General features: G+C 51.0%; 1 protein-coding gene across 1 annotated transcript; it reads left to right on the top strand.

Moving 5' to 3' along the window:
* Positions 1-2245: 2245 nt before the first annotated feature.
* CCDC97 (coiled-coil domain containing 97) lies at positions 2246-7358 on the top strand. The gene is made up of 5 exons (XM_066638674.1): positions 2246-2375; positions 3125-4060; positions 5049-5315; positions 5581-5710; positions 6080-7358. Exons 1-5 carry the CDS (start codon positions 2312-2314, stop codon positions 6192-6194), a joined length of 1512 nt encoding a protein of 503 aa, XP_066494771.1. The 5' UTR covers positions 2246-2311; the 3' UTR covers positions 6195-7358.
* The last annotated feature ends 4654 nt before the right edge of the window (positions 7359-12012 follow it).

A 12012-nucleotide genomic window follows, 5' to 3' on the forward strand; every position in this document is an offset into this window, starting at 1 on the left:
CATGGTTGTGCCTAGTGTCTTGTGTGTTCTGCCCTTTACCATCCCGCATTTTCACTTCAGCACTTGAGGGGAAAAAAAGAACTTCACCCAGAGCTAGTACCTGTTTCTTTAAAAACTGTTGTACGCCCATCCCAGTAGTGCAATGGTAAATCTTGAAGATGCAGGAGCTTGCCATGACACCCTCCCTCCCATTAGGACTTTAAGGAGGCCACATCCCATTAATAAAAAAAAAAAATCAACTTTAAATACCTTCCGTGGAGTGTCTTCTACCACTTCTTTCTGATTTGAACTTTAAATGAGAAGTAGCTCAATTCATTGCAGACTCTTGGAGTGGGTCACAATAGTTTTTCAAATGAATAAATATCAGCCTCAAAAATATCCAGAATAAATCTACAAAGTGTATTAAGAGTGCTAGCTCATACATATTTACTCAGAAGTAAGCCTGCCACCAGTCCACTGCCTTTCACTTGTTCTGTAGCAAAGGGTGAAGCAGGGAATGTAGCTGATAGGTGCTTTTGGGGTGGTGCTGAGCTAAAAGGGGAGACATGATGCATACAGTCATTAGTCACTTGCACTTCCCCCTTTATTCCCTGAATTGCTACCAGAACTGTCTTTTCTCCCTGTGTGTTTTACATCTACCCTTTGGTAATCCAGGGCATTTTATGCTTCAAGACGACTTGCTATACTGAGCAATTCTCATCACAAGATGAGACAAGATAGAACAGATCCGCAACTGACTTGGCCCCCTTGCACAGAAATAGTGGGTGAGAGAAGTACTAGTTATTCACTGGAGTCCTGTTGAGTAATGGATTCACGTTCTGGCCCATGACAACCAGCTCAGTGATGATAGGGATGGGGGAGTTGGTTGTCTTCTAGCCCCCACCACTGTCATTCATGGGTTTCCAGACCTTCATGAAATGTTCCTGCCTGCCCTGTTAGGAAGGAATAGGTGCCCATAAGAAAAAACAGGTGTTCTGGGACAAGCTGAAATAAAGCAAAATAGATACAACTGGAGTAGAGCTTGGCTGTCCTTTTGGGGGAATTGTAGGTCTTAATTCTGTTTTCACATGCTCCATTCCATGTCAGGAGGGTTGCATTGGACTTAATCAGTAAGCCATGCTGCTAATGCATACTCTCTAATAACAGATTATGGATATTTCCATAAGTTATTTAAGATGGGATAATTATGTAGCAAGAATAAGACAATTCCTTGTCTTAAAGGCCTCACAGTCTTCACCGAAAGACAAAAACAACTGTCCAAAAGAAATAGAAGCAGCCACTGTTAAGTAAATTAACCATTTCCTCCCTTCTTGCCCTTTTCAAATTCAGTTTCAACTCTTAAGTCTCCTTTTGGTTTATTGGGCATCTGAGGGCACAATCCTGACAAGGTCTACTCAGAAGTATTTCCTGTTTTGTTCAATGGGGCTTACTCTCAGGAAAGTGGGGTAGGATTGTAGCCTGAGTTCCTTGAACAGGTTCAGGGGAAGCTGCCTGATGTGCGCTCAGACGAATGCTCTCTCTGCCCTAGGACTGCCTGTTCTGATTGGCAGTGTTGCTCCAGGGCTGCGGACAGAGAGTGGCCTGTTCCGGCCCATATGTGAGGCTAACTGAAGCAGTTGCTTCAGGTAGCAGTCTGGCAAAAGGTGCCTGCCTTGATCTGACCATTCAGCGCCACCGCGCTGCCTCCTTGAATTGGAAAAGGAAGAGAAGGAGGGAGTGAAAGATGTGGGGAGGAGATGGGGAGGTTGGAGTGTCCAAGCAGTGGCGTAGCTGGAGGGGGGCGGAGCGCTCAGTCCGGCAGGGAGGCTCAGCAGGGCGGGCAAGCAGCCCCTCCCTTCGGAGCCATTCCCGGCAGGGCGAGCAAAACGGAGCCATACGTTTTGCTCCCCCTGCCAGGAATGGCCCCGAAGGGAGGGGCCGCTTGCCCGTCCCCCTGAACCTCCCTGCCAGACTGAGCGCTCCGCCCCCCTCCAGCTATGCCACTGTGTCCAAGCCAGAAAGAGGGACCCACACTGTGAGAATCAGTGGCTGAAGCCATTTCTGCCCAACATTGCATATGCGCAACGTGGGGGCCAAATGTGTGCACTGGACCAGAATGGGTTAAAAGAGCTCAGCCCTCCAGATCCTGGGAGAGCTTTTTGCCAGTCTGTTCCAGTCTTCCCGCGTGCGGCTGAAGTGCCCCCGGAACCAATTTGCCTGGGTCCCCGTTGCAGGGGGGACGTCATTCTCCGTGCACCCCTGGGACCGGAAGTCCGCACTAGCTAGTCCGGGTAGCTGCGGTTCCCCCCGTGGACTAGGTCGGCTCCGAGGAATGGAGGCTGGAGGGGGACACCCCCTGGAGCCGCTGTCCCCGAGCGGGGGCCCTGCGCTGGCAGGTTGGTTTCGGGCGGGGGGTGTTGCACTGAAATGGGTCCCCCTACTTTGGACTGGACTGTGGCTGAACCCCTTTGGCTTCTGCCTATTGACCCTCAGGGTGTCCCTGTCCAGAGGGGGGAGGGGGGACCTAAGAGGGGGTCCACGTTTATCCCTGGGGAGGGAAGGTTGACAAGTCCTCCTCTTACCCCCCCCCAAGTCTTCTCCCTCTCTCACTCCCTGGCTTGGAAATGGAATTGGGGGGGGGGGGCAGATTCTGCCCACCCCTTTCTCTTCATGAGTCTGTGCAACTCCCTGCCACGGGATGCTCTGCCTCAAGGTCTTGGAACAGTTTTTTATAGTGCAGCGTGTCATGAGTCTGTGGAACCCCCGCCACAGGATGCTGTGCCTCAGGGTCTTGAGAATAGTTTCTTTTTAAGCCCAGCACGTCATGAGTCTGTGGAACCTCCTGCCACAGGATGCTGTGGTCTTGAGGCAAGTTTCTTTTTAAATCCATCGTGTCCTGAGTCTGGAATTCCTTGCCACAGGATGCTGTGCCTCCCGGTCTTGAGGAAACAGTTCTTTTTAAAACCAGCGTGTCTTGGGTTCCAGGTTGGGGTTTGGGGTGCATCTTGGCTCTTGGTGAGTTGTACTATTCTAACTGCTGACTCTCCCCAGGGCACTTCTTGGGGATCCCGCACAGTGCTGGTCTCTTGTCTGCATATGGTTGCTTTATGACCAGCAGTACAAGGAGTCTCTTCTGTCTTTTCAGGTGTTGACTCTCTGAGGAACGTAGAACAAGGCAACCCAGACAGCCTTCCCTCTGCAGATATGCTGGAAAGCGGCCCTCTAGACAAAGCTGAAGCTGCAAAGACACTCCCTTCTGCAGAGGAGATGGTGGAAATTCCAGCTGCCAGAGACTGTCCTCCTGAGAGCAGCAGAGTTCTTAATGTGTCCTTGCAGGTTTCTCAGGGGGATGAACAGAAACTAGATGACCAAGGTTCCTGTGGCTTGAAAGCAACTAACTGCACCTCACAGCACCAGCCTCTCTGGGGAGAAGAGATGTCGAAGATCCCAGAATCTCCCAGTTGTCACCGGGATGGAAACAGGTCCTTTGGAGGATCCCATCAGAGGGAACAGTCCCAGGATCCAGGCTTGCACTTTTTGGCAGAGAAGCCTGGAAATATCAGTTCATCCTCCCTGCCCTCCTATTGGGGTGAAATAGAGACTGAAATGGTGGCTTCGGGTAATGTGATCAGAACAACCAATATGTTTCACCAGTACAGTGGAAAAGAGAGGACCACGACTCTCAAGGACAGCACCCCAAATGGGGAAGAGTCCTTTAATGCCAAACAGTCTGACAAGGACAGTGGAAAGCCAGAAGACATTGACCCTGCTCTGCTAGCCATGTTCCATGCCGTGGCCAACAGCCACTTGCCAGTCAAGAGTCAGCAGAAAGACGAGCCGGATTTCACCCCTGCAGAGAAGCTGGCCATCTTGCGGGATCTGTACCGTGCCAAGCCCCTGGTCTTCCTAGAGCGCTTCCGGATGGCCCTGCGTGAAGAACACCTGCCGTGCTTTCGCCACCTCTCCGGCAGCTATGAGGCAGATTTCTACTGCGCAGAAGTGCGCCGGGCCAGCCTTGGCAAAACCCGGCACACCCGGGTCCGGAACAAGCGCTACGCAGCTCTGCAGCAGCTTATCAGAGGTACAGGGGCCTGGTCTATTGGCTTTCATTCGCCTCTGGCAGGGGATTGGAATGCTTTTTGTTCGCATGGAGGTGAAAGAAGAGATGGGACTCTGAGTTTGCGACCCTCCCGCCACATTTTACTCTGATTTCTGCTATCTGTTTCCCTTGCAACCCATCCAAGGCAGTGTCACCTGCAGGCATCATCCAGTGACTTGGCTGCTTTTGCAGCAGTGTTAGTGGCAAGGAGACAGGACTGTGAATTGGGAGGTCCTTGCAGGACGTCCATGGGCGTCCATGGTGCTGGACCTTGGGCAGGCTGCTGTCTCAGCTTTGGTCTGCCTTCTTTCTTCTATCTTGGGAGATGGTCTCCCATCTTGGTGGTGATTCTTCCTGTGCAAATGTGTCTGTGGAGTGTGGACACTCTTAATCATGCTCTATAAAATTTACCTTTGATTGTGGTGTTTGTGATGAGCTTTGCCTGCTAATGTTTCTGCTTCAAACTCCTGGGAAAGGCACAAGAGGCAGACCAGGGTTTGTGTTCTTTGGTTTTTAATCAATTCGGCTGGCAAGTCTCCCCTAAGGCCCACCGGAGTCAGCTGTTGGTGTGGCATGATGGCTGAGAGCGTGAGCCAGGGAGTACCTGGTTCCACCTTTGCCCTAAACCCACCAGGTGACCTTATGCAGGCATTTGGCTCTTGGGTCCACAGTCCTCCCGCTTCTGGCCTGCAACGCAGGGGTGATTATCCCAGGATGGCAGCCGCAAGAGCAAGATCCAGGTGGGATCCATGGGGAGCCGAGGCTAACAATTTGGGATCTACTGGGTTATTGGGTGGAAGGAACCACCTGAATGGGCGAATGCCTGCTTTCCTCACCATATGTTCTCACTGTGTATGTAGGATGGGGGAGGCTTATGTGTTGGGGGTCCTGGAGATGAACGCTGCAACTCCTCGACTGCCTGTTGCCCAGAGCTCTTGGTCACACAGACTTGCCTCTTGGCTCCTTGCAGGTGGGGAGTACTTCAGTGATGAACAGATGCGCAGCCGGGACCCGCTTCTCTACGAGCAGTACATCGGGCAGTACCTGAGCGATGAGGAGCTGCAGGCACTGGGCAGCCTCAAGCTGGAGGCCTCCTGCCCCCTCTCAGGTGTCCTTCTCGATTCCTACCAGGAGCAGGTCATCCAGCGGCGACTGCAGATCCAGCAGGAGCAGGAGGAGGCCTGTGAGGAGGAGGAGGAGGAGGAGGAAGATGACATTGCTGATGATGGGGTTGAAGGTCAGTTCAGGGTGTGTGTGTGTGTGTTTGGGATTTGTGGGTTGGAGCAACCCTGCCCGGGAAGGCCCCACTGGGAAAGAGGGGTATAGTTCCAGCTGGAACACTGGAAGCCTGGTTCCTTGTTGATGGGTGGGGGGAGTGAGGTCTAGTGGTTAGAGCCTGAGAGGGAGGACTAGGACTGAAGAATCCTCATGGAGGGAGGACATCTTATTTCTGATTCTGGAAGGGTAATCGGGCTGCCCCATCTGTGTCCCTCCCTCCCCAGCGACGGCACTGGACCCCGACATGGAGGAGTTGGCCCTTGATGAGGAGGAGAAGGCGCTACTGCGGGAGGAGTTCACCAGCCGCATGTACCAGCAGTTTCTGGACGGCAAGGACAGGGACTTCAACTATAGGTATGGAGTGAAGGCGTCGAGGCAAAGGTTCGGGGCAGGTTTTTGGCTGCTGTGTCTTGTCAGTCTGTGTGGCTCTGCTTGTTGGTTTGGAGAGGAGTAGGAAGGGGTCTCTTGCTCCTCATCCCGGGACATGATATGTGCCAGGGGGTACAGGAGGAGGTTGGGTCAACGACAGCTACAAGCTACAGGTAGCTACCAAGATGGGCCTTTCACGTGTGGGCAGCCTGCCCCACTCCTGCCTGTGGGGGAAGAGGACTCCTTGGCACCAACGCCATAGTTTTGAATCTGGCTAGAATAGGGAGTGTCTGCATGCCCTTGGAGTAACCTCCTCCCGGTGGTCATGTTTTCCTCTTTCTTCCCCCGTCCCAGCGAGGTGGATGAGAACCCTGACTTTGACAACCTGGACATTGTGTCGCGGGATGAGGAAGAGCGCTACTTTGACGGAGAGGATCCAGAAGACGTGGATGCCATGGACGCGGAGTAGAGGGGTCTGCAAGCCAAGATCCAGGCCCCAGGATGGATGGGAGGGGCCCATCAGGAGCACATTTGACCCCCCCCCCCCAACAAGCACACATCCTGTTGGCAGGACGCTCAGCTGTACCACTTCGTTTTGGAAGAGGAATTGAAGTTTTGTTGAAGTCCGAGTCCGGGGTGGGTGGGGGTGGCTTGTCTGCACTGCCTCCAACTGTGCCCTGAGAGATCCCACAAGAGTCCCTTCCTGTGTTGCTGTTTCCTGTTTGCTAAGAGGCGGAAGACCCTGAAAAAAGGACTGTTGCTCTTTGGGGACAACAGAAGTCCCGTGGGTCTAAAGTGCTTGAGCGGGTCTTGCATTACTCACCCAGGTGACACACCTCCCAGCTACGCTGTCTTGGAGATAAGACATCCTTAGAAGTGGGACGGAACCTCTTTCCTGACCCTGGTTTCTTCCTCGGCCTCTCAGCCATGGACCCCAGCAGCGAAGCTGGAGGTCACCTCGAGCTCAGAGCACCCAGGGCTGGTGTGTTGCCCTCGGAGAACTGCCACCACTCTTTGGCTCCGCACCAAGTTGCATCCAGTGGTTTTGGAGATTGTAAATAAATCATCTTTAGAGTGGTGATTGGTATGGTTCCAGGAGGCATTATTCGAAACGAAAAGGGGCTCCAGCCCTTCCAAAAAACTGTCTGTGTTCCTTTGATCAGGACAGTGTGGAGACCAGTGTGGGTTCTTGGGTGCTGTTTTCAGCTTGAAGAGGAGAGAGCAGTCTAGGAAGCAGGACTTTCGGAGGTGGACTTCTGTGTGTGTGTGTGTGTGTGTGTTTGTGTGTGTGCGTGTGTGCATGCGCGCGTCTTCCAAATACTTTTCCCTAATAAGTTGTCAGCCAAATACAACCCCACCACCATGCATTGCAGAGAATTCTGGGCCATGTTTTAAGATGTACTCTCAAATCATGAGGACAGGTGAGGTCTTCTGGGCTTCTGTTGCCCCATGCAAGGGGAGAAGAGAGCGTCAGCACATTCCCTTTCCGAACACCAAATTGTAGGATCTCCACCATTCTTCTTGGCAGCCTGAATTGAATTGCCAGCAGAGGGCAGCAGATGCTTAGTAAACTAGGGCTAAGACTCCTGAGTTCTATGAAACTTTTTAAATAAAAATCTATATTAACCCCCCCCCCCAATCTATATTTCCCAGCTGGGGGGGAGTGGCATCCTACAGGCAATAGACATCTCAGTTATTGGATAGTGAGAATGGCTCCTCTTCTTCCTCCCCACACAAAGTCTTTATGCTTTTTAAGGGGCAAGATTGCTGTTCAGTGATCTGCTTTGCAGTTTAACCCTTGGCATCTCCACGTAGAGCTAGGAAAGAGTGGTCTTTCTAGACCTAGGTCTTCCTAGAGCTAGGTCTTCCTAGTGGTCTTCCTAGAGCTAGGAAAGAGTGGTGATGGCGTCTGGCCTGGACGCCTTTAAAAGGGGATTGGACAAGTTTCTGGAGGAAAAATCCATCACAGGTTATAAGCCATGATGTGCATGTGCAACCTCCTGATTTTAGAAATGGGCTATGTATCAGAATGCCAGATGCAAGGGAGGGCACCAGGATGAGGTCTCTTGTTATCTGGTGTGCTCCCTGGGGCATTTGGTGGGCCGCTGTGAGATACAGGAAGCTGGACTAGATGGGCCTATGGCCTGATCCAGTGGGGCTGTTCTTATGTTCTTAAACTACAATTCCCAGGAGGCCTTGCAGGTCTTGTTGTCTGGTGTACTCCCTGGGGCATTTGGTGGGCCGCTGTGAGATATAGGAAGCTGGACTAGATGGGCCTATGGCCTGATCCAGTGGGGCTGTTCTTATGTTCTTATGTCTGATTCCAGCGGCCGTTGGTGTTAATCTTCCCTACTGCCCAGTGTGTGAACCCTAAGTGAAAACCTCACCTCCATGGTGGAGCTTGAATGCTGCGAGGGCACTTTTTCTCCGAAGCTTCCGGAAAGGAGAAGCCAGGGATTCATTACGGATTAATGCAAGCTGAATTTCCACAGTTGTCTTCTCATGGCCCACTGACCTCCATGGTCTTCTCTGTGGTCTTCACTCTTGTGATGTTCCTTCCAGCTTCAGTGAGACTCTTCTAGGTTTTGTGGCTTTGCTTTTAAGGGAACTGCCCATAGTAATGAATTGTTACTGGTGGAGGAAAAGGGGCAGACCATTTTTTACTCCAAACACTTGCTCTAGAAACAGAGCTGCAGAACCCAGAAGTTTTGTTTTTTTTAACAGTTTTCAACCAAACTCCCGTGGCGCGTTTGCAAACATTTGGCAGCACGCCGGTTGAAAATAATTGCATTTGTGTCTTTGCAGGAAAGGCAGGCCCCTTGTTGCCAGAAGGGTGAAGTGGTGGTTGCTTTTACAGGCTGAACTGCTGTGATGTCGTGTAATGCCTATGAACATGCTGTACCACCTGCTGAAATGAAAGGAGTTAGTCATAGAATATTCACACACAGTGCAGGTTCTGTGTGGAAAGTGAAAGGTCGGTTTGGCTGGAGTTAATATTTTCACATGGAGACGGGGGCCAAGGAGGCACTGAGATGGAGGGAGGTGAGAGCAGAACTTCATACAGTGACTGGGGAAGGGGGCAGCCAGATCTTTGGTTATAGGTGAAATTCCTTTGTCCCTACCCCCCCACCACCACCACCCAGCACCACAAATTACTCCTGTAGCTCTCCTGTGGATGCCAGTCCTTGCAGAGGTTTCCGCCTGCCTGGCAAGAGAAAGCACAGAAGTACCTGCAGCAAACAGCTTTCTTGGAAGGGGAGGAGAGGCTGAGAAGGAAAGGGGAGGATCAGATCAAGAGGTAAGGAAGGGGAAGCTCCCCCACCTAATAAAATATATTTTATAATATATCCCCTAATAAAATATATTTATTTACTTTTCACATTTTTACACTGCCCTTCCTCCAAAGAGCTCAGGGTGGTATGCATGGTCCCTTCCCTCTTTTTGTCCTCACAACAACTCTGTGAGGTAGGTTAGGCTGAGAGTGACTGGCCCCAGGACACCCAGGAAGCTTCATGGCTGAGTGGGGATTAGAAGCTGGATCTTCCAGGTCTAAGTCCAACTCCATAACCACTACCCCATTCTGGCTCTCACAGTCCCCAATGTTGTCCTCAAGCCCTGCCCTCTTCCAGAGCATTTGTCATTGTGTACCCCCCACTTGCCTGACTCACCTCCACCTCCAGCATTGGGGATTTCCATTGAAATTCTGGCAATGTTCCCCCCCCCCGCCTTCCCTCTTTGGCAGGAGGTATGGGACTGTTTTTTGAAGGACGCTTTCCTCTGATGTTTCTGCCCACTCTGGCGGGATGAGTTATGGCTTGGCTGGGGAACAGCTGAGGCAGGAAAAAGACGGGATTCCCAAACTGGGCTGCTGACACATGGAGGGGGTGCAGCTCCTGGAGTTGCCACTAGGTGGCTTTTCTGCTGTCCAAGCACCATGGCGGTGGGGGGTGGGTTTTGCAGGTGGAAGAACCCTGTGCATTCCAGTGTGCTTTCAGAATGGGGTGGTAGAGGTGGTGGATTTTGCATGTTCAAATGCACCTCCATGGAAAAAGAGAAGCTCCCTGCTCACAGAAAGCTAGTACATTGCAGAAAAGGCCAGTCTAGAAACCATCTGGCAGAATTGCTAGCTTTCCACCTGCAGAAAGTGTCTGCCTTGTTTGCTGGCTTTCCACCTGCAGAAAGTATTGTTTTCTTATTTGTTTGTAAACATAAGGAATTCTCGTTCTACATCCTGAAGTGGTTATGTCTTCCCAGGACTGTACCACATGTAGTATTAGAACATTTGCAGTATCTCTGAATTCCTGGAGGTGCTTGCTTTGAGAGCTAGCATCGCAAGATGGTTTCAGGATGTGAACTTATGACGCTACCTTAGAATGACAGACACTTGATCAGCCTCAGGCAGTGGCCCTCCAAGCCGCCGTTTTTTGGAGCAGGGTCTTTCCTGGCCTTACCTGAAGATCCCACCAGGGATTGGATGGTGAGTCTCTGGAAACCAGCTGTTCTTCCACCTGAGCTATGGCCCCACCACCGTCCAGGGGTGAAGTTACAAAGCAGAAAGCCTCCCATTCAAATTGACCTTTGCTATGATCGGAAAGACCCTTTGCCTAATTTATGTTGCAACTCACTCGACTTAAGGAAGTGAAATTGCCCAACAACAACAACAAAAAGGCCTGCAACAAAGATTTTAATGCAAGGGCACTAAGATGTAGTAATTACTAAGATGCAGTCATTCCTTCACAAGGTCCCGCTCAGAGAAATCAAGTTGTGCTTGAACAACATGAATAGGTTTATGCTGGATGAATTATCAGAGCTATCAGAATGCAGCCCTCTCCCTCCCTCTCGCTCTGCCACAGTTGTCCTCTGGAATAGAAAGAGGAAAAATGGCACTGAATGTACTTATGTATTTATTTGGCAAAAGATTTATACCCTGCCATTTCGGATCTCGAGGCAGCTAACAGTTCATTTTTAAATGCAACTTTTTAAAAAATCGCCTGCAAATCATGTAGCACAGTCTAAAACGGCGCAACGGCCATTAATCACAGCCACCACATTAAAAATAGATAACAGCCTCCACTAAAATAGCAGCTGAAACTAAACGGTACCCCAAATATACAGGAGTGCATGCACACACAGACTAGACAGCAGCAATAAAGCAGCAGTACGGCCACAAATCAGTGAAATTGTCCTCCTTTGCAGGGTTGTTGTGAAGCTCACCGAGAGGGAGCACCGGGCACACTCAAAAAGAACAACTTGACTCTACATAGTGAGCTCTGGTTTATGTGGGCGAGAGTTAAGTTGCTGGGATGGCTGTGACAATAAATCTGTCTTGAAGGTGTCTTGGTGGTTCTTACCGCAATGCTGTTCCCCCTCTGGAAGCAAAGTTTGAGTCTTTGGGCATAGGGCAGGCCAGAAAGCTAAAGAAATAGAATTAACATCTCCTCCTGGAGGGATTCAGCCCCCCTTCCCCACTCCCAAGTCTAGACAGTTAACTGGGGTGAAAGGGGGTGGCTATCATTTGCCAGGCTCAGCATATCCTATGCTCTTCCATGGCTACCGTGTGATTAGACAGTCACCCCTTTTATTTATTTAAACATTTTTAGACCACCCTTCTTCCAAGGAGCTCAGTGTGGTGTGCATGGTTCCTCCCCTTCTTTTCTCCTTGCAGCAACCTGGTGAGGTAGGTGAGACTGAGAGAGAGTGACTGGCCCAAGGTCATCCAGGAAGCTTTGTGGCTGAACAGGGATTTGGACCTGGATCTTCCAGCTCCAAGTTCAAATCCCAAACCACGACCCCATCATGGCTGTCATGTCTTGACCCCCCCCCCCATCTTCCGGTCAGGAATGCAGGAATGTGCTCCTCTCCACTGTTTCCGGGGAAATGAGGTCCTGAGACTGGGTGGATCTTATGCCAAGGGAGAAACTGGCAAGGCAGCCTGGTTTTTTCCAGGTATCGACAAGGCTTGCCTGCTTGGCACTGATGGCGGTTTGTATTGGTGGTCGCCTTCCTTCCATGAAGTTGTGTGTGTGCGGATGTATGCAAACTATGTGCACCTTTTTTGTCTGTTGCATCTCCAAACAAGAATTGCCTGTAGCACATTTGGCGTGGTGCTGATTGAGAGCATGCGGGAGGACGCCCTGCCAACTCTCCTCTGGGCCACGCAATTTTGCGCAAAGGGAAGCGTTTGTGTGTGTTTAATTATACTCCTAAGGCAAGCGGCCCGGGGTGGGGCATTTTGGCAACTGCCTCGTTCTGCCGCTTAAAGTACTTTATCTTCAAAAGCTGGATTC

Source organism: Tiliqua scincoides, chromosome 10, assembly GCF_035046505.1.
Source record: "Tiliqua scincoides isolate rTilSci1 chromosome 10, rTilSci1.hap2, whole genome shotgun sequence".
Classification (NCBI taxonomy): Eukaryota; Metazoa; Chordata; class Lepidosauria; order Squamata; family Scincidae; genus Tiliqua; species Tiliqua scincoides.

Excerpts from the sequence above, each read along its gene's own strand:
- CCDC97 (XM_066638674.1), top strand. The coding sequence starts at position 2,312 with ATGGAGGCTGGAGGGGGACACCCCCTGGAGCCGCTGTCCCCGAGCGGG. Across the intron at positions 4,061-5,048 it reads TCTGCAGCAGCTTATCAGAG|GTGGGGAGTACTTCAGTGAT; the intron begins GTACAGGGGCCT and ends GGCTCCTTGCAG. Across the intron at positions 5,711-6,079 it reads GACAGGGACTTCAACTATAG|CGAGGTGGATGAGAACCCTG; the intron begins GTATGGAGTGAA and ends CCCCCGTCCCAG.